The 23,519-nt window shown below is 31.1% G+C and overlaps 1 protein-coding gene and 1 long non-coding RNA gene across 5 annotated transcripts; one reads left to right on the forward strand and one right to left on the reverse strand.

Moving 5' to 3' along the window:
• Positions 1-1,480: 1,480 nt before the first annotated feature.
• Positions 1,481-12,410, forward strand: LOC121124768 (uncharacterized). 4 transcript variants are annotated; one of them, XR_011781663.1, is made up of 6 exons: positions 1,481-2,519; positions 3,187-3,317; positions 8,350-9,639; positions 9,759-9,861; positions 10,120-10,502; positions 10,561-12,410. It is a non-coding gene; the product is annotated as an uncharacterized lncRNA (long non-coding RNA). The 4 variants fall into 4 exon arrangements; XR_011781664.1 differs by having other exon boundaries at positions 8,350-8,496; positions 8,593-9,639; positions 10,120-12,410; XR_011781665.1 differs by having other exon boundaries at positions 8,350-8,496; positions 9,455-9,639; positions 10,120-12,410.
• Positions 12,411-15,128: 2,718 nt separating this feature from the next.
• On the reverse strand, positions 15,129-23,123 carry Tat (Tyrosine aminotransferase). Its single transcript, XM_071890889.1, has one exon. The coding sequence runs from the start codon at positions 16,793-16,795 to the stop codon at positions 15,326-15,328; it is 1,470 nt and encodes a 489-aa protein (XP_071746990.1). The 5' UTR covers positions 16,796-23,123; the 3' UTR covers positions 15,129-15,325.
• Positions 23,124-23,519: the final 396 nt, after the last annotated feature.

Consider the following 23,519-nt stretch of genomic DNA (forward strand, 5'->3'; position numbering starts at 1 on the left):
TTCTCATTCCCAAAACTGAAGAGACCTATGAAAGGACAGAGATGCACGCTGAAAGAGCTCAAGGCTATACAAAAAAATGTTCTGATGAGAAGTGGTTGGAGGGTTGAAAAAAGCTTTGTATATTGTATTGTATCTGAGGTCAATTATTTTGAAGGGGACGACATCAACATTGATAAATAAATAAATATTTTTTCCTAAAAATACAATGGCAACTTATTTTTTGAACAATAATTATCAACTATAGTTATTATTATTTTTGGGGAGAAAATGAATTACTGCTATAAAGAGGAGAACCGTCTACATTTACAATGTCAATAGCATTAGTGTAGTGAAAATATTGTTATTATTTTTACATTCATTTATATTTATTTTATTATGCATTTTTAAATCAATATATACCAGAGATAGGGGAGGATTCTTCTTTTTGAGAGAGATCTCATTACACCCACGATCATAAAATATTGAATAAAAAGAAGAATGCACACACACATCAACTATTCTAATCACTATACTTATTTTTTTCTTTTGATACATCCTATCCGTATACAATTTTACAAACTTGTTTGATCGCCCAAGGGATGCAACAACACAAGTTCCCAAAAATAAAACCAAGAAAACTCAGATTAAATGCATGAAGTAGGCTGAAGCTCCGTTTCACAGTCAATAATGTCCATTTTTTGTGGGGATTTTCTATCTAGGAAACAATCTCTGATTATTTTCCTTCTTTTATCAAGTGTATTTTCGCAGTTAAATGATAAAATAATATACTGTGTACTACAGTCACTCTGACCCCGGTGGGCTATTTGCCTATTGATAGGACACATCCTTGACAATTATTACTTGAAATAGATATTTAAAGTTAAATTTTATATATTTATCTATCTAAAATGAGTATAAAAATTTATCCTTTCATATGTAAAAAGAATGTATTTAAATATATGAAATGTGTGATTTTTTAATTGATTTATGTATAATTAAATGTCAAATTACGGATTTTTGTATGGCACTCCTCAGATGTTCAGGGAACATTCCAATGTGCTGGAGCACCCACTTTGAGAAATGCCGGTCTCGACCGATTCTATACTTGAATGGCTGATGACGTCAGTTGTGAATCCAATTTATGAACATCGAACATTGAATGACGTCATATGAAGTTTGATATAATGTTATTATAACAAGGTTAGACAGTAACGATTTTCAGTTCTCCTCGAAAATTAACTAGCATAACGGAGGAAATCATTGGGATCGATCCCAAATACAGGAATAGGACTATAGAGAATAATTTAAGAAAACCTAAATATAGTGTAAATAAATAAGAAATCAATGGAAAAAACAAATTTAAAATAATACATTTAGTCAAAGAAATGCGCATAGTGACGTCACCAGAAATAGAAAGAAATTGATTTACTTACTATATCTGCTGCGTTTACCTTACAGTTTTCTTTATGCCTCACCATTTTTAACTAGCATTAAGCCTGTTGCTTACGTAGAGTAAAATAAAGGTAAATTTTTTGAAGCTGAAAGTTAGTTGACCAAATCAATAGAAAATATAGTTGCTTATACTTCAATCACTACAGATCTTATATGGAATTATCCTTTACCTCTATAAAAACGGAACAGTACCTTAAAGAAAAAAATATAATCAAATACAGTGAGAATCGAGCATCAAAATATTTCTAGCGTCATCTATGTTGTTAACAGACACTTATTTATTACCACACTGCAATTTGAATGTTTTGGTCAACTACACCTGCATCAATTTCTTCTTCATGTCATCACTCTATGTTTTTTATTTCTATGACAATTATATTTCTATTTCTACAATGACATCATATGAAGCTGAATCTGTTGCATAAATCATATTTGTAAATCTCATAAATGGAACGGATAGGGGATACGACGTTACCTCGTATTTGTTGTTAGCGAGATATTTTGTTGTCAACTCTCAATTTCATCGTCTCATTTGATGCGTCATGGCTATTTTATAATTATTTTTGATAAATAAACGAAGTAATAAGTTATATTGAATTCTTATGAACTGTTTCCAGAAGGACAGGAATGCAATAAAATAGTAATCGTATTGTATTTATATATATTGGCCATTTTATTATTCCTATGAATTTTTTTGGCTATCATATACAAATATCAATGTATAGCTATGCTTATAATAAAATATTACTAAGTAATATTATAATACAGTATCGAATAAAATACTGTGTTGGATGTTAATATTATTAAGGTATATATGAGTAATTCATTTTTAATATTGTGGAAAATAACAAGACAATTAAGATCTGGAAGTAGTGGACGTGGAGATAAAATCGTTCCATAGATGTAGAGATCGAAAAAATCTGTCCACTATTTGAAAACGATGTAATTTCTGTTTACAGACTGAGATCCTGGTCAGGACAGAAATATTGGTTCAAATCACTTGAGTCCGAATTCGAGAACTTAATTCATCTCAGACCAAGTCTCAACATTAACGATTGTCCTATAGATTCCTTAAATGATTCTAGAAGGTATTAGACTATCAAAAATTATGACAAACAATGCGTAGACATTACGAGGTTACATATTTGAATATTGTGTGTCTGTAAAATAGAAATGAATAAACCAAAAGAAAACTGAATTGACGGACAAGTCTCAAAGTCTTTCTATTTTGCAACATAGCTATTTACAAACACTGAAGGAAAAATAGATCTTAATTCCTTGGAATTTGTCCAAAACTATATTTGTTAATTCTTAACATTAATTCATAGTTTGAATAAAAATCATCCTATAAAACATTCTAGGTTAATGTGGGGTCAGAACTTTCTAATTTTTTGAAATTAGAATCACTGTTCTTTTAAAATGTGTTGTTTATTTAAAAATTGGGGTCAAATAAACATATATTTATTTTATTTTATTTTAATATATAATTTGGAGCTTTTCATTAGAAATTAGGAATATTTTTATTTTTAGAGTAACTGACTAACTCTTCTTGCTCGTGTTTTTAAAAACGAATCAACACAAATGTACCTTATACCTTTGTTGTCAGGTGTCGATTCCCTTGATCCCATGTCTATTACATAATTTATTATTTTTGATTATCAAACAAAGTTATATCCTATGAGTTATGACTTATGATTGATGAATTATGGCAAATGATTTTAAATAGCACGATTACTTATCCTTTCTTTTCATTAGGAAAGGGAAATTATTTTTTTTATCCTTCTTCTTGATTACCTTTATTGTATCACGCAAGCTAACCTCCGTATAAGAAACACAAAAAAGGCCCAAAATTATCTGGTACCTAGCCATCAATTGTTACTTTCCTCGTAAGTACACCTCATTGTCTATCCTTATTTCTCCGCAATTTTTAAAGTGAATTGCGTTAATATAAAATAGTATTTCATAAAAATTTTATTTTTTAATTTATTTCCAAAAATTTAATATTTGAAGTTTTTTTTACAAAAAATTTCATTTTTTGTTAATAACTTCATGTTTTTGAACTTTGCTCCCAAAAAATTTCACTTTTCGTTAACAACTATGGATTTTTGAACTTTTTTCTCAAAAAATTTAATATTTGAAGTTTTTTTTACAAAAAATTTCATTTTTTGTTAATAACTTCATGTTTTTGAACTTTGCTCCCAAAAAATTTCACTTTTCGTTAACAACTATGGATTTTTGAACTTTTTTCTCAAAAAATTTAATATTTGAAGTTTTTTTTTCCAAAAAATTTCATTTTTTGTGAGCAGCTGGGAATTTTCATTTATTTTCAAAAAAATTTAATATTTGAAATTTTTTTTCTTGAAAATTTTATTCGAAATTTTGTCCAAAAAATATAATTTTCAAATATTATTCCAACAAATTTCATTTTTTGTAGACAGCTGTGGATTTTGAAATTTTTCAAAAAAATTTATTGTGTGATTTTTTTTTTCCAAAAACACCCTTGCATTTTTCCAAACTGTGAGATCATTTTTGTGGGGAAGGGGGAGGGAAGAAGGGCTGAAGTAAAGAGTTTCTAATATTATTTTTCTTTAAACCATGATTTTTAACATTAGTACGCTAATGAATTATCCCTAAATTACGTGATTATTTTTTGGTACTCACATACAATCATATAAAGTATGTATTTCACTCACTTCATATTATTATTAGAGTCCAATAACACATTTATTATTTTCTTAATTGTTAATATTGAATTATCGAACAATAGGGTTTTTGTACATCTAAACTCAAATCAAACACTCTGCAATTTGCTACTCATAAAATTAATTAATTTCCTATATGTGACAGTATACATAAAACGGAAACTCTTGAATCTAAAAAAATATTATATATGGGGTCAAATGACTGACGACTGCCTTCATATGAAATAAGTTTTGTGGTTTATATTTCCATTTTTCAAATCCTCTATTCGTGATGTCTTGCCGTTTATACTTCCAAGAGAAAGAGTGCCGGTACTGACTCTATACTTGAGCTGGTATAAAAAGAAATTCATCAAAATCACTCATCAGACTCCCTTATAACTGTGTGGCAGTGATTTTCATGCCCTTCCAGCTGTATTTCTATCTATTTCAGGGATGCCGCAGGATTTTTTTTTTTTTTTGGGGGAGGAGGGGCTTGGTTTTTGGAATATTTTTGAAAAAATTCAAGAATAAAAATTTGTTTGGAAAATTAAACTTTTTTGAAAAAAAAATTCGGAAATCCGCAGACATTCACAAAAAAAAAATTCAAAAATCCATAGCTGTTCAGAAAAAAATAAATTTTTTAGTCAAAAGCAAAAATTCCTTAATTTTTTAATATTGATTTCAAAAATTTAATTGGCTATCGACATATAAGTATTTATATGTGCAAGACATTAACAACGATATCAAAAATTGCTTTGTCCTACAAATAGGGCTTGACCGTTGTATACTTGTATTAGTTTGCTTACAAAATGATTAAGAGTGGCACGGTCTGGAGGTAAAATAGTAAAACTTCCTAAATGATAATGTTTTTTAACACTAGTTGTAGTATACGGCATTGTCTTAGCTTTTTAGGGGGCAAAAAACAGACACATTTTGCTTTAATTATATAAATGATAACTCCCCAAAAAATCCACAGTTTTACTTTTCTTTTTTCATGCGAATATTCACATGTAATTGCTTCGTATTATTATTAAAGAAGTTTATTTTAGGAAATTTGTTTTCATTTAATCTGGGCTTGAAAATTTATCAATTTGTTTTTTTGCTTTCATAATTTTTACAATATAAAATCACTGTGGGCTCTTCAAAAATCTTAATGGACCTAACATTAAATTTTCATTTTTTAATTTTTATTTTGAAAAGTTGTTTTCCTTTTGTAATCGCTAAACCGTCTGTACAAATTTCCAATCCCTATTCAAAGGCACTAAATGCTTTTAGTGAGAAAATTATTTGAATTGTAATTTGTTATAATGAGATGCTGTTGAGGTTACTACTCCAGAATTCCTTGATAAAATTCATAATATGGTGATGGATGACAGAAGAGTGAAAGTACGTGAGATTGCTAGTACTATTTGGCATCTCGAGTTGGAACCTTATTTCCCTTAATTTTGCAACCACAACTGCTTATGTTTGAACCTGTACATTGTCGTGATGGAAAATGAATTTTTTATGGGCTCATTTTTAAATGGTCTAATAACGATAAATGATATACACTTGTAATAGTTTTACCCTTTTCCAGATGTCGATGAGGATTATTCCTTATGAATCCAAAAAATAGTAGCCATAATTTTTCCAACCGACTCCTCGATTCAAACGAATGTTAACAGAAAGAAATATACCGATCAGGCTTAAAGTTGTTGTGTGTTCTTTCAAGAGATGCTACTAACTAAACGTAACTTCTATACGCGGCTGTAGTGCCATATCTCAGACTTTACATCGAATTTTCAAACGATCCTTGTATATTTAGGACGAAGGATCAACAAATAATTGTATGCCTGTCCTTTTAAAAACGGAGCTTAAATGAAGCTTATTACTTCGTTTATTTATCAAATAGAATAAATTATTAAAAAGACATGATGTATCATTTATCAAATGATAGAAGGGAATCCAAAGCTGTTAGGAGGTTAGGCCCTGAAAAAAAGATGTAAGTAAGACAAGTTGAGAATAAGCTTGATCTAAATTTCTGTTGTTAACAAACAAGGGCATATTAGAAAAGATACGAAGAAAAATAATATTTGAAAAAAAGAAGACGATCATTGTATTAATGAGTTAATCATCCTGATTCGAAGTTAAATTTTTTATTCCTCTTATCGGTAATATTGTTGAGGCCGATCATTTCAGTAATTGAATAAAATCAGCTGCTGTAAAAAAACAACAATGAAGTATGCATATAATTTTAAATGGTCTAAACTTGTTCTTCAAACGAATGACATCCCAACCCAATCTCTTTCTATTGCAGCTTAATTCTTCTGCATCAGCTGTATATTCAAAAGACTCAAAATACCAAACTGCCATTATCAACAACTTGTCTCTAATTATTTATATCGCTTCGTTATCACATTTAAAGAAAAAATGAAACACTTAATTTACACCCCATGGTCAAGATGAACAAAAATTTAAACTTTCTATGTGTGGTTTTACTATTAGTGGATTAAATTTTAGATCAATACTTTACCTAAGTCATTAAAAGCATAAAGTAAAAATAAAGTCGTTGAAGAAACATCTTTTAAAGATAAATCTTATCTTAAAAAAATGTTCTTACAAAAAAAATGCCATTATAGAAACGTCCTTTTAAAAAAAGCCATCAAGTTTTATAAAATTGCTATTCACAAATTTGTATTGAATTAGTTATTAATTTTCGTATAAACTTAAAGTTCACATAGGCTCTATTTTGTTTAATCATGATTTGAAAGACTCTTGAATATCCATAGTTTTTCTATTAATACAAACCATGAGAGCTATTTCGTCCAATGTGGAGTAAATGTCAGGTATTTCCCTAATAAATTTGTTTTTACATACATTTATTGCTTACAAAAACAATTTTATCTATATTTAGATGTGTTTTTTTGTCTGAACTCCTATAAACGTTGAAAATAATAATAATTCAATTGAGCACAAAAGGAAAAAATAGTAAGAAATATTTCAACCTGTCCTCTGAAATGGAAAATTCCATAAACCATCCACAATATATAAAGTTGATTAACACCATAATCATAATCGTTGAGGTGGCCTACGATCAATAGCAATCATAGTAACCACATCCACTCTTCTTCATTAGGGGAGTAGATTCAAAAATTATTTTTTTCCCTCCAACTCCCGGCTATCAGGTGATCCATTAAAATCTGAAAACTTTTAATGTTTAAACTTCAATAAAAATAATTTATTAACTAAGAAATGAATTTCAACAAAATTAAAAATATAAATAGATGTGTGTCTGAGCTCTCTTAATCATTAATTTACCCGCCCTTATCGACAATGATGCCTTCCGGGCGGAGGGGGAAGGCCGGGTACCCGCTACGGATATAGTTCCCTGTCATAGCTTCCCAGTGCTGGGTGACTGTGGCTTTGAAGGCCTCGGCGTTTTAATGAAAAACGCTGTCGCCCTTCCCTCGACATGAACCCAAAAGATGTAGTCGAGGGGGTTAGCATCAGGGCTGTAGGGGGGATGTAAGTGTAAAGACCTAGGCCACTTGAAATTGGCAGTCTGACACGGTGTTGTTACCTTACCTTTTTTTTTGTTGTCACTTGTCAATATTTCCGCTTCTTTTCTTCTAATCCGTGTTTTAAACGTTAATTGGTTGTATTTGAGTAAGCTCTTGACAACCTGTGAACGATTCTCAACAATTATTAAATAATAATAAGAAGAGGAATTGTCTAATTACTATCGACTGATTTTGGGTTTAAATAAAGATATCAATGTTCTCAACAGTTTTTATTTTCAATTCGGGGATAATTACTTTTTCATTCATGAGGTCAGAAAATCTAAGTATAAACACAGGGCAGGATTATATATATATAAATATTTATTTTTTTGTTGGAGGGGGGTTTTGGATTTTTTTTTGGAAAAAAAACAAAAAACATTAGTAGTAAAATTTCAAAAAAAAAAAAAAAATCAAAATCAAATATTACATTTTTTCATAAAAAATTGATGCGTTAAATATTTGTATTAAATTGTAGCTAAATTGTAAAAAATTTCAAAAAAGTTAATTTTATGAAGTATTTTTTTTTCCAAAATACACAGCTGCTCACCGAAAAATTAAATTTTGGGGAAAAAATCTCAAAAATAAAATTTTAAATATTACAAAAATACAGTTTTATTCTAAGAAAATTATTTTTTTGGAAAAAAAAAAAAAAAAAAATTTACAGCTTTTAACTAAAACAATTTTTTTTCTTCTTTTAGCTTTAAAGTAAAACATCCTTAATTTCGGGACTTCCTTGTTGGTCTCAAAGTAGAATTGAGGATCGATATCGGAGTAATTCCTGCGTATATTCTCACTAAGTGGCATTTGTGAATATTTCTTTCCTCTCAGAGCTTCTCGCAGATAAAGTAATAAAACGTCATGAGATCTAAGTTTCTCTTCTCCTAAATATTCTTTAAATTATCAGGGTTACCATATCCTTTTTCCATCTCTTATTTTTTTAGGTAACGGACAGGTCATATATTCTTAAACTCCAGCCTTGCCTATTACAAATAAAATAAAATAAACCAATTCAATAAAATTATACTCTCCTGTTTTTGATTGCACATACTAAAGTTCGAACTCTAAAGTCTGGCATATATTCCAGCCAAGGAAAAAAAAAATGTTTTTTTTTTCCTTTCAATTTTAAACCTAAGATAATTTTTATTGGAATTAGTTGTTGAAGAAAATGCAATCAATGTCTTGTGGCTGATAAACGCGGAAATTAAAAAATTATTACCCTTTTTTAGGGAACACTGAAATCATTTCAGTGTTTTTTCTTTGTTGTCTAATGGTTTGAATTTCTTTCATTAATATTGATTTTGTAATGAGTAAGAAATTAATGTGAACACAAAGTTTACGGGATACTAATTTTACAGGTTATTACTCAAATAGTTGATGAATAAGGAATTACCGGTTGAAACAGGGACTCAAGGCTACTTATACTACAAATATATATTATTATTTTACTGTTATGTCAACGCCCAAAAAAATAAATCTGGAGATGGAACATGAATCTAGTCTTAATGGCTATTTAGAAAATTGATACACTAACATGATTTTCTATAATGCCAATCTAAGTCGTATTGATATTTTTTTACTTTGAAAAAAACAACAAAAAAACAAACTTTTTATGTCATTAGAGCCTAATTCCCACATGTTGATTGAAGATTGATTATAATATGAAAAATCATAGCACATGACTATTTTGACAAATTTTGAAAATTAATAAATATTTTTTGTCATGATAATTAATGTCATTGGGGATGCTTTTGGGGATTGGGGAAAATATTTTTATGAAATGAAGGTACATATTTTAAATGCTAGATGCTCTGAGACGAAAAGACGATAACGGTTCGCTCTGGAGGCCATCACATACTCTGTAATATGTGAAAAACACTTCAAGGCAGAAGATTTTTGTTTGTCAAGGCAAACTCTAGCTTCCGTGGGAGGAAAAGCATATCTGCATTTGAGACGGGGAGCAGTCCCATCGCTTTCTTCCTTGGTCACAAGTAAGTAAAAATCCAGTTGAAGTAAAATTTTCGTTTGATCAACATTGAAAATGGGAGAAGTTCAAGGTCTTTTAATCTTTCCAAGAAATTTTAATTTATAAACCCATACTTTTTTATAGAATGTTAACATAATTAGTATCGATGACAACAGCATGATAATAACTCCTGATCAATACTTGGATGTATTTGTTGTGGAGGTACAGACTGAGAACATCAACTAAGGTATTTTAACTCCAACACAAGACGAAGTTGACCTGTCAGATCCGTTTAAAACAAAAGATCCTTTTAATTTAATTATCACTTAATAAAATCACTTTCATAAAGTATCAAATAACAGTCGATTAGTAATAAGATTAAAGGACTTTTGTCAACAGGTTACTCAACTTCGTCTGAAGTCTTTTTCCAGCCAGGAGCTAGTATTCTTTGGCAGGGTAATGATAATTATTATTCAGGGAGGTTTATTATTTTTCTGCAATGTAGCGCTACTCACTGGTGATGTGTTTACATGTAAACAACACACATGTCCTATTCCTCGAACTCTGGGACTCAGTGACTCACGTTTTTCACGTTAAGAGGGAATTAGGTAATTATGAGACAACATCAATGCTGGCCGATGTCAAATGGCACCAAGACAATTTGGGCAACTTCATCTATTCGGAATTTTGCCCACCAAACTCGCCAGAACTGAATCTTATGATTTGCATGGAGTGCAATCGAACGAAAAACCGACATAGCCCCCCACAACACCAAAAACGAACTCATCTGTTGGATGAAGAAAGAATTCCAGGAATTTCCAAGGGACCAAGTGGCGAAGGCCTGCTCACGCTTTTGCCCAAGTATAGAAACTGTAATTGAGGCTAGAGGTGATTGTAAAATAGCTTAAATTCCCTCGAACATTCATAATATTTTATTATTTTTAAGTCTGACAACTGTTTGGAGAGAATATTTAAAAAAAAAAAAAAGCCCCACCTTTTTGTGGAATAAATAGGGTGAACACTCTGTATATCTATTTCCCTCTTGAGTTCGATAGTAGTCAATAGTGATTACATATTTCCATTTATTGCTTAATAAAGTACTATTCGAGTAGGAATGTAGAACAAAAATGTATTGACCTAATCTATATGATGATTCTATTTATATTTTCATTCAATCCCATTGGAATCCCTATTATGAATCACTCATACCTACGTAATAACCTGTCTCTATTTTCCCTTGTACATACTTTGTTGCAGATCTGCATCCCAAAAAAACAGATCTTAAAAAAGTACGAATGTACAATACTATCTTCCAGAATTCCCTGTCCTTCATCCTGAGTCAGACTCCTAGAACCAGGCATGACAAAACTTTTTATGAAGTAGGGGAGATATATAAGTAAAAGGAAGGACATAAATAGAATGGTAAATTCTAATTATTTTATGACGTTTGACAATCAGAGCAGTGTTTTCATTTTCCAAAACGGCTGTTATTATTATTATTTAGTTCTTGAGGAGATAACATCTAAGTATAAAGTTGTATACTGATGTGTTCTTTCATGAATGACAGATTATATCGCTGTGGGTGTGTTGGGGAGTTAATTTTTATAAGTGTGTGTCCTTACTCATTGACTAAAAAGTATCGGATTATACACATAGATGCCCTTATTTTTTTTATAAAATTAACATCATTTTAAGTTAGTACCAACGAGCGTTGAGACTTGGTCCAGCACTGATTTTTTTGAGAGCCCATTTGTTTTCTAGATCAACTGTCATTCAATTATTTCAAAATAATCTCAAATTGCACTATAAGTTATAGAATAAATACGGTATACATATAAGAGACGGCGGAATCAAAATTGATCCGAGTTATCTTTGTTTAAACTTCTTATAACGTCAAGGTATACAAATGATGTATTGTTATAAACAATTTATCTGAGCAATTTCTTGGGATCGAACTAAACCCATTTTTTCCTTTGGACCGATCTAGACCAAATTTTTATTTGATACCGAATTTTTATATGAGACCGGTCCAGATCGAGCTTTTTTTGTTGGAGCGAACTAATTCGGTCCAAAAAAAAAAAAAAAAAAAGTAACGATCTGCGATCGGTCCAGACCGAAACCCAACACTAGTACCAACCTTCAAAAGATAGCGGTCAAAATTTCATGAGAATCTGTACTTTAGTACTTTTGCTATTCTATGTCAAGTGTGCCCAATTTTTTGAAATTTTTTACATGGTAACAGCCGATTTCGATTAGACTTTAGACTTGTGGAGGCACGAGGGCCCGCTTAAGAGTCTTTAAAAGTTTGGCCCTCTTAGATCTTGAGTAAGCCATAACTCAATTTACAATAAACCGATTCATTTTGTTTTTTTTTCAATTAAAATACTTTTAAGAGAACACGCTTCAATTCATATAGTCTAAAAAATTGGTATGTGTACAAAAATATTATGAAACATTATTAAAAAATAGCACCTCAGTCATGCTACAAAATTTATATGACCATTTTTTGTAAGAACTTTGATCTACTCATATTCTATAGGTGTAAAAAACATTAGAGTGGAGTCTAAATGGGATCATCTTTATTTAGGCCTCTAACTGGAAAGGGTCATAATCGCCATAACATTAAATTCTGTTTTTTATTTAAGAGCATATATAATTCGTTGTTATTCTTCCTTTCTATCCCCCCCTAATTTTAAATATTCATAATCTTGTCATGAATGTATTTGAATTAATTTCATATTTATCAAAATAAAATAATTTATTATATCAATAGAATAAAATATAAGTTTTGCTCAATGTATAAAATTATTTAAAGCAGATTTTTAATTTGTTTTATCCAAAGTAGTGTTCAGTATAAACCACTGATTCCACTTTCAACTCGGCTACGTCGCCGTATTCCCGAATTTATAGGGATGTATCCACTTCAGGCATAAATTCTTGAAGCTTCTGGGACCCTTGTTATGGTTTTTGCATTGTTCAACCAGTTCTTTAAAAATCCGCTCATTTTTGTGGTCAGCATACGTACAAAAAACACACTTCATTGATTTTAAAGGGTTAGAAACAAACCCAAACAACTGAATCGGTATCGTGATTTGATTCTCGTATGGGTGGCCAAGACTCTCATTGGTGGCTTTTTTGTTAATTGTCCCTCGGACTCCATCCTTTGCTATGACTAGTGGCGAAAAAATGCTGGTAATTTAATTTTACCAGTATGTTTCCGTACAACGACGCAGTCTTTTGTAGCAGGTAATTCATCCAAAGAGTAAAATTCAACTAACTTATTAACTACTTCAATGGGTATTTCCTTTCCCTTTATATCAGTGATCACCAAACTACGGCTCTCAGGCCAGATCAGACCCACAACGTCAGTTCATCAGGCACACCAACTGTATTTGAATTTGATGATTTGAAATACGAAACTTTGTAATTAAATTAATTTTTTTTTCTCTACACACATCACTTCATGTCATATTATACAAGACATACATAGAATAATATAATATTTTGAGACTCTTTTTATCTTTTCTTATGAAGATTACTCCGACACCTAATAATAATTGTGTATCGAGCTCCAGCTGATATTGAGATAGTCCTTATATTTCTTCGGTCAATCACCCAATCTCCTATGAGCTGTTGAACAATAAACACTTTAGAGTTACTGATAGTCGTAACAATTGGGGTTTCCCCATCTGAACTCTACTTCATGTTAGACGACGGAATACCAAATAGCACAAACGCTTCCCAATATCTTGGCTCAAAATCTAAAATATACCTGGAATTAAGTAATATAAAATCTTTTATAATTTTAAGAACTGGACAGCAAACAAAAGCGTGTTTGATATCGTTATATATTCGTCCCCAGTCTTTACAATATAGTGAAAAATTATTCAAACTAGTCGATATCTGAAATTGGGAGATGAATTCTGGCCATCATGGATTCCTTTCAAAGACTTTATTTTTGCCAACGCTGCTTCATTGGTAGCTTTTTAGAAAATAAACATGTTGGTTGTTTTTTGTACATAACACACTACTCACCTATGATTCACATGGAATGCTAAGTTTAGTTTTTCGTCTTCTTTCACAGAGCTTTCGTTCTGGCTTACAAGTATTGAACAGAGGGATCTAGGTGGCCGTGCTCGTTGTTCTTCCAGTTATCAAGCCCGCAGTAAAAAAGTTTGAGGACCCTTGCCTTTATATAAATCTCTATAATACTGTACTTTATTATTAAGTGTCTAAGACGAATGAGTCTATATGTAATCTACAAAAATGCAAATAAATATAACCAAGAAGTACTCTATTATTTTCAACCCATGTGTTCCAATAAATTATGAAATTCCCTCTATACATCCAACCAGATTATGATCAAACAGGATAGAACCAGGAATATCTAATCAAATACGTGTATACATTACAATAATACAAGTAAGAGAAGTGCAATAGAGTTATATGTATTACAAAAACTTGTACAAATTAATATATTTATATCATTTTTTTAGTAAATAAGACAGAATAAGAATCAAAATCGTGATGCTAATGGCAGAAGGGTGTGTGCACTTGGCATGGAATGCCCCTTTAGTTATTTCCAAAACAATGCATGAAAAAAAAAAAAAAATGGTGTTTTAATTTTACACTTCTTCTTGATGTAAAAAATACGATTCAAGTTAAGCAATCCCTTGAACATTGCTATGGGAAGGACTCTGCTCATTTACACGAATACTAAAACAAGTCAATTTTGAAGGAAATAAACGTATTTTATTTGTTAAGTCCGGGAGCTTTCATCACATGTGTTTGTTAGACGCAGGGTAGAATTGAGTATCGACAACGGAGTAATTCTTGCCCACGTCATTGTTAGATAAGGAGTGGGATTTGGGTAGACGTCTTTTCTCTCATAGCTCCTGATTGGAGTTAATCCAATGAAACGTAATGTCGTCATATAAGCTATTTCCTAAAGCTATTTGTAGTTAATCGAATACAACTTAGTGACAGCTAAGCTGATCTCCTATCAAACATCCTTTAAATTGTTAGATCTCCTATATGTATTGTCGCTTTCTTTTATAGTCACTTACTCAAAGTTATTATAATTTACAGCTCTAGGCTTATTTTCAACTATAAGTTACATATGTATAACTATAAAATTTTGCTTCATTAATTTCATCAAACAAAATCAGGTCACAAAAAAAATGTTTAGAAGAAACGTTGTGGTCTCGTTTTTTTGGCACATTAGTAATATTGATCACGTAACAATCCTCTGTACTGTGTCAATAACTATTGGGAGTTTACTTTAGATAAGAAAAATCTCTTCTCTAATCAGCATTAAAATTATCTAATCTATAATTTATTATGTTTTTTCACTTAAATTAATTTTGATTGTGCTTAATTTGTATACCCGCTTAGCTAAACAAAGTGGATTATACTTATTTTCACTTTGAATAGTTTGATTAAAAAAAATAATAATGTATGTATATTATTAATATATTCCAAAGAGCAATAAATATCTTTAGGGAAATGAGTAAATATTTTCAAAAATAATTTATTATACATTTTTCACTATAATTTGACAAAATATGAATTGATTCAAAGTAATAAAATCAATTTCAAGAAATATAAAAAATACTCGTAATATTTAAGCAGAGATAAAAAAAATTATAAAAAAGACATTTCTCAGGTACATTTAAGTAAAAATAACAAAATAAAGATATGAAATGAACGGTTTAGGCTTCCCTTGAAACCACAGATCTTTTCTTAAACATGGACATTTGGTTGACGGAGCTCACATTTTTCTTCAATTTGATTCCTTCATCCTCTGATGCTTCAGATTGTCTGTGGAATTCCTCCGTGTCTGGTTGATAGAAGGATGACATAGACAAAGTTGAGTCGAATCCTCCATCAAACTCCAGCTTTAATGATTTTGAAGGGACTCTGTGACGATTGCAGAACTGCTCTAGTCTCTCAAATGCCGTTTCAAACAAACTTGCAGGAGTTGTGAGCACAATACGGAAAAAGTTGGGACAGTTGAAGCATTTACCAGGGAGAGGGAAAACGGATTCTTCCTCAATGAGTTTCTTCACAAACTCCATGTCTGAGGAAAACTGGGGAAAGTATTGTGAGTCAATATGAACCATCATGTACATAGCTCCACTAGGCATAATGGGATTGAGGCCCTGAATGCCCTCCAATTTACGGAAAACCATCTCTGCCGTGCTTTTAACAACACTAATTGTGTTAGAATGAAACTCCTTTGGGGTTTCTTTGAGGATGGCTGGAAGAGCTCCTTGAACAACCGTATTGGGTCCAATTTGTCTTTGTGTTAGTCTTTCCAGAGCATTTGTTATCCCGGAGTTAAGGAAAAGGTTATTCCTATCATAAATTACGAGCCATCCTAGTCTCCATCCAGGTACAAGAAATCTCTTTGTCAATCCACCACAGCTGAGAATGGGGACTTCCGAAGTCAGACTTGCCATGGGTACAAATTCAAAATCGTCAGAGAAGGTAAAATAATCGTAGATCTCATCTGCAATTATTGGGATTTTGTGTAACTCTGCAATTCTAATTACATCCTTGAGATGTTTTGGACTAAAAGCTGCTCCACAAGGGTTTGATGGGTTATTGACCACAATTGCTGCAGTGTTTTCATCAATGGCATCTTCTAGACTCTGTAAATCGATTTCCCAGTTTCTCTCAGGGATACAAGAATATTCCTTCGATTCAATTCCAAATCCATCAGCAAGTGTCTTGTAAAGAGGAAATGCAGGCCTTGGAACTAGGATATTCTGTCCTTTACCAGCCAATACGGTAATGCAATGATCAAGAGCAGTGGAGCAACCTGATGTCAATATAACATCATCTGCTGTTACTTCAGCTCCAGGGATAGACACATGCTCTGCTACAGCTTTTCGGGCAATAGCATGCCCTGTTGAAGGTCCATATCCATTGTATTTGCCAGAGCGAAGTGAGTCCTCAAAGGCTTTGATGATATTCTCATGTGGCTTAAGATTACCAAAGACTGTTGGATCACCAAGAGATAAGTCTATTAGATCCTTGGATGGATTAGCATTCCCTTTCAAGGTTTTAAGAAGACTTCGAATGGGATTAAACGTATTTTTAGCAAAGTCAGACTCTTGGATTTTCCATTGTTTCGCCATGGATTGTGATGCAATGATGTTTGATGAAATGGGTGACATCTTTATATCCTCAAAAAGTTAAAAAAACAACAGTTATAAAATTCAAATAAACTACTATTAGATGCAAGATGTAAATCAAGATGATGTACAAGTATTGGTATGTTTTCTCTTGTATTGGTACAAATGATATTTTGTGAACATTCAGTTTAATTCTGATAGCAATACATCCTATAACTCTCATATTTATACTTTTGTAGTCATGCTATTAAACGTAATATGAGGGGCTATGAAAAATAGGTATGACCATCGAGCCTCCTTTTTTTGATTGGTTAAAATTGGGGGACAAGTTTTTTCCATACAAGGCTTCTGATTCGTTGAGCAAAGAGGCTTGTGATAATGAGGGGTCGTTGAAAAAAGAAATAATAATAATAAAACCAGTCACACATCTCATGATTTTTTTAACCACTATTCGAGAATAACTTGTTTTGATGTATTTTTTCTAGTGAAAATTGGTTCGACAGAATTAAGTAAGAAAAAAAATCATGTGACGGATCTTTTCTGGGGAAACAAATTAAATTATGCGAAATAATATTTAGGCTATTACTTTTAAAACGTATACAAGAACAACGCAAAAAGATATATTCTTTATTTGTGTGTGTGGTTTTTTACAGGTAAAAATCTGTATAGATAAAAAATATTGAAATACAAAAACTATTTATAACCTAACTGCAATTTTTTTAAAGAATAAAAAAAAGCGATTAATAATTATGAATTATGTGGCCCATCAATACAGAAGCAAGCTAGAATGATTTTTCTCAAAATTGATCGCAGCACATTTAAAAAATTAAAAAGTTGACAGATGTATTTGAAAATAACAATATCGGGGCCAATATAAGTCTCTTAAATAAAATAAAGATAATAAATCATGGTTAAAAGTATTGGCTATCCCAACTCATGTCAGAAATTTGAATAATAATCCTATAATAGACTGCATTATGTCTATAAAAAACTGGTAAAAAATAAATTGGGATTTTCTCTTTTTCTTGATTTTGTTCAAGATTGTTTTTATGTTGACGCAGCACCTTTATGAACTATTGAATTGGATAAATCCCAAATAAATATATAATATAGAACTATTACTTGGATCACTTATACTATTAGCGTATGTAATATAATATACTTGTCTAAATTGTTGATGAAATTGACCTCTTTAGATACATAATTTTATATATACATATATTAAAAAAAACAACTTTAAACCAGTTCATGGTTTAATTTGAATTGCGTTGTGTATTTACTTTTAAAATATTTGAAGGTTTTTTTGTGTTATTCTCTATAATAACACAAATATTTTAAATTATTATTGGACTCCCCCTTAAAAATCGGCATGCTAATAAATGAATTTGTGAAATAGTTCCATCATCACATTGTCATTAATATACGCATTTATTATACGCATTGGATAGAGTCCCACTCTTTTCCAAGAAAGTAAGGCGTAGACATTAGTGTGGGGCTTCGGTTTGAAAGTTTGATACCGTTATCATTTTTAACCGACCGAACTAATTCCATCTTTTAAAGAATTTTAGATTGGACGCATTTAAAAAAAAAAATTAACTTTGGATTGGTTTAATTTAAAATTCGGTTTAGAGCGATTCGACGTCAATTGTGTCACAAAATTGTGAACATCGGTACAATGATATTATATGAAGTTAAATGTCTTGCAAATATCGGGGGGTGTAGTTAAAATCTAGACAATTATATAAAAACACACGAGATAAATGTATAATAATTCTTCCCATCGTCTCACAAAGAAGGCAGACGGTTTACAAAGTCAAGAAGACTATTTATGAAGGTATTGACATCGAGACAAGCTTCAATAAGATGGTGTACAGACACACATATAAATGATTACACAGTCCTTGTTGAAGACCAAAAAAATTTATCCGCCGTTCTCGTCTGATGTCAAACCACTCGACTTTTCCTTCTACTCACATGTCAAGGCATGCCGGACAAAGGAACATCATATTCAAGCACTCAAAGCTTCTTTTGATGAGCATTGGAACTCTATGATTCCTAATTGCATTATTACCACCTCTTAGCGCTTCTAGCGGCACATCAAGGTCCTTATCAAAGTCAATGGAACCTACTTTCAATATTATTAATGGCAACAACCTCTGTACAAAGCTTAGTTAATCCAGCTAACCTTAGTTTCCGAAATTACACTTGCTAAAAATTCCAGATTCAAAATGTTTATTTTTCCATAATGCACCCGGTATTATCTTTTTACAATTCGAAAACCAGGGTTGGGGAGAAAAACAGTTTACGATACTTAAACAATTAAGCTTCAACCTACGGTCTGAGATCACCGTTTGGATCGAAATATCGGTCTAAAAAAAAAAAAAAAAAAAATTAAGACTGTATCAAAAGATAAAATAAAAATTTGCCTCGGACCGAGTCTCAACAACACTAATAGACACTATTATCAAATTATATGATGTCGAATAAATGAATCAATCATGTCCACAGCACAAAATAATGACTCTGGGAGACAACAAACAGTATTATTAACTTATATAGATATGAATTACGTAAATGTATAGATTTTGAAGAATACACTCTGTTAACAGCTTTACCTAGAACTGAGAAAATGTACTACTTCGACTCAAATATTTGTTATTTTGAACAAGAACAAAAATAGGGATGAAAAGTGGCTTTCAAAAAACATTTGAAAATGATATATATTTACTCGTCTCTTCATGACCCTTCATACATGGACAGTCTTTAAAAAAATATAGTTAGTATTTGAGACATTTTTTAGTTCTTTTAAACATTTGCTCCGTCAATACAAAAACAATTTAGAATATTTTTTTTTCACAATTAAGTCTGAATTACTTACATTTGTATTCACCAACAAATTATTTTTATCAGAATTAAAAATATTATCATATATGGGATGAAGGCTTCAGACTCTAGCGAATATTTCTAGGTATTTCCAACCATTCTATAAATTATGTTTCAGAGCTCATAAACAGGGGAGTCCGATGGATTGTATTTTGGGGAGGGAATTGGAATTTTTTGAAAAAAGATACTAAAAGTAATTTTTTGGAAAAAAAATTCATATCTACAACTCTTTACCAAAAATTAAATAAATCCACAGCTATTAAAAAAATATTAAATTTTTCGAAAAAAAAATTCAAATATTAAATTTCAAATATTAATTTTCCTAGTAAAAAGGGCAATTTTTTTGGGAGTAGGGAAGGGCTACATCCCCTCCAGTCGACCCCTGCGGACGCCCCTGATAAATGACAGGAATAAGTCAATTAAATAACAGGGCGTATATATTTATGAAAGGAAACAATACATAAGGAATTTCTTCATTTTTTTATTTTGTTGCATTTTGTTGAAACGCCCCATATGAAATCTTATATAGGTTGCCCGTCATCATAAGAACAAGGTAGAATAATTTTTGTCAAAATAGAGAAATGGCATGAAAACCAAATTGTCGTAAGTCAAATATTTACTTTACATAATTAAATTTGGAAACTCAATTTTTTCATTATGAATCAAATTGCTCTGCAATTTGTACAATAAAACGAGCCTCGGTAATTCATTTTAAACTACTGAATTTACCTTTTTTAAGTACAAATATCAAATATTATACTTTTAGTTCTGGATTGATCCAAAAAAATAAAAAAGGCTGTAGTCATATATGTCCGCTGCTAATAAAATTTGTCAGTCCTAGAACCGGTCCTTATCGGTCTTTCATGGAAACTAAAAAGAGAGTTAAATGACGTAGTTTTCTTGTAATTACGTCATTTAAGTCACTCAAGTTTCATCATAATTTATAATCTCTTTCAAAGAGACAAGATACCTGAAATTAAAAGTAGGAATTGTTTAACTAGAACGTATTATTATACCTTCTAACTATTATTCATTATTTTATTAGTGTTTATATTCTTCAATCCTAGGTAGAAGTAAAGAAAATAAAAAGATAACTAGGATCATAGGACTAAAAGACCGATGTATCGGTCCTGAGGACTGATCCATTGTAAAAAAGATCAGAAAGATTAAAAAAAAAAAAAAAAGACTGAAAAGGGAGGGAAAACAATCCTATGATTTATCCAACACTACATATAGGCAATAAAACAAATATTTGTTTTTTTTGAGTTACAAGAATTTTGCCCGAAACCCTCAATTTGTACTCTACGACGAATTATTATCAATGCCTATCTTCCAATTATTTTGGATTGAGGGACCATATCGAGGCCAATATAAGCCTCCTTAAATCCAGTAAAGGTTCTAAACTATTGTTACAATTCTTAGGTGTCCTAACCAAGGCTGTACCCTTAGCGGTCTGAGTTCCAAATAGCTAAAGACTTGTTATGGATCTGAAAAAGTGGTTTAAGGCACCAGATGGTGTAAATAAAAAATGGAAGGGGGGTAGATTATGGATACAGATCCGATACTAAGCTTGTCTGGCACTATAATATGGTAACTATAATATTTCTTAAGCCAGGGTTTCCCAAACTTTACTATGCCAAGTCCCCCCTACACGAATACATTTTGAGCTGAGGCCTCTTCATACGAAACGTTTGTACTATGTATGTGTAGACTGAAAGCAATCCTCAATTATCCACCTTCCTGCCCCCCTAGCCTCCTACACGGTTCCCACTTTGAAAACCATTGTCTTAAGCAACTTTAATATCCGGTGCCTCTGTTGGAACTTGGGTCACTACGCACTCTGCGTAACAGCTAGCTGCAGTCCTGTTTGTATCTAATATCATTTCCTGGGGCCGAATTTTCTAGCTATGTCCCTTGTTTTAAATGCCTGTTACCAAATTGATCACATTTTAAAAAGAACCGAGATCGAGATCGAAACCGTTGAAATGAAAGAACTGAGACCAACAGAACTGCTGAGCCTGAACCAGGCCCTACCTTGGTCCTAACATATCCCACAAATTTGAATAAAACGCCTATAATTGACTCAAATATGAAGTTTAAAAAAATTGGCATTTTCTCCGTTTCTTAATTTTTGTGCAAGATTATTTTTATGTTAACACACCACATATGTGACTATCCATTATTTTTCAAGATCCAAAAAAATGAATACATATTTTACGTCATATCTTTTGTTCAATTCTATTTTCTAAAATACGAAAAATATATCTTGTCAAATGAATCTCCAAAACGTTAAATATAAATCAATAATCCCTATTGATTTATTTCTATGAAAGGATATTTTTAGATTCTTATTAGACGGGAAATGATTAATTATGTAGCATTTGCAACAAAAGATCATTAATATTTAGCAAATTGTAGCTGTGTGGATGCAGAATTCTCAAATAAATCTTTTTCGACAAAAAAAAAAAAAAAAAAAAATCCCCATTTGACTCAATCTATCTCTATTGATGCCCCGATAATCTTTTGCTATTAATGTTTTGTTCATAATAAGAAGCTTTTATTTAAATATAGTAAAAAATCAATATTTGACGAAAATATTTTTTATATTTCAAAAGTAGGACTTAAAGCTCTGTTTGACTTAAATAACAACAAAATGAATGAGTATGGCTAATAGTATGTCAAACGATTCCACAAATGATAATATGAAGGCCTTAAAGGACCAAAATAAGTCAATGAAATACTGGGGCGGTTATTAAATAAAACAATTAATTGAGAAGGTCTCAATTTTTAATTTTTTTATTGAAGATTGCTTTAGTATTGACACAGCACATATGAGCTCTTGTACATATGGCCTGTCAACATAAACGCAAACTAAAATGATTTTTCTTCCTTGCACTCTACTAACAATTATCATCAGTTTCTATCAAAAAATATTCTTATTAACCAATTGGAGGTGTGACAAATACAAGAATAAAAAACGGATGGATTTTATTTTAAAGAGGTCATATCAGGGCCAATCTCTTAAGTCATATGTATAACTCTTAAGTATCTTAACTCATGAATAATAAGCCTCTAATTGACACAAATATGTCTATGAAATATTGGGCTGTATCTTTATAACAAATTGACATTTTTTGCTTTTTGTTCAAGATTGTTTTTATGTTGACGTATCACACAACCGTAGATTGTACGTAAAATAGAGGATATTTTATTGCTATGAGTATTTAACTTTTGTACAAGTGGAACATGAACAAAACACTAAATAAAAACTAAATCTTGTTTTTGAAGCCCCCCCTCCTCAATTTGAGACAATTATAAATCATCCTAATTAATCAGAGTAATTACTGCTCTCAATTCAAATATAAATACTGGCTACAAATCAATTAACTCAAATTATAATTGTATACATGGAGTTCCACTTACCTATACCTATATTCGAAATGAACTTCTTGATCTCCAATATCAAAATGGATAGAGGGGACTTCAAGCATTGATTTTTTATATGTTTGGATTTACTTTAAGTTTTGTTTGTTTGTTTGTTATTATACATATGATACAACATAGTAACTTACGCGTAAAGTGTGAGAATAATGACAATACCATCAAAGCCATTATTATGTATGTACACTGTAAAACCAATCAAAAATGGCACCTGAAGCTACTAACACGCAGTGTTAGTAGGGTAGTCATTGAGAATCAATTTTTTACTTGGCTTCTTCCTACATCCCCCCTTTCATAATAAAACTTTATTGTGCAAAAGTTTTTTAATTTTACTTACTAAACATTCTACTACTGGGACAAACGTTTTTATATACTCATCTCTATAATGTAAATTTTGAGAGGTTAAAAGTTATTTTTCCCACAATTTTTCTATGAGCAATGT

The sequence above is a fragment of the Lepeophtheirus salmonis genome, chromosome 9, assembly GCF_016086655.4.
Source record: "Lepeophtheirus salmonis chromosome 9, UVic_Lsal_1.4, whole genome shotgun sequence".
NCBI lineage: Eukaryota > Metazoa > Arthropoda > Copepoda > Siphonostomatoida > Caligidae > Lepeophtheirus > Lepeophtheirus salmonis.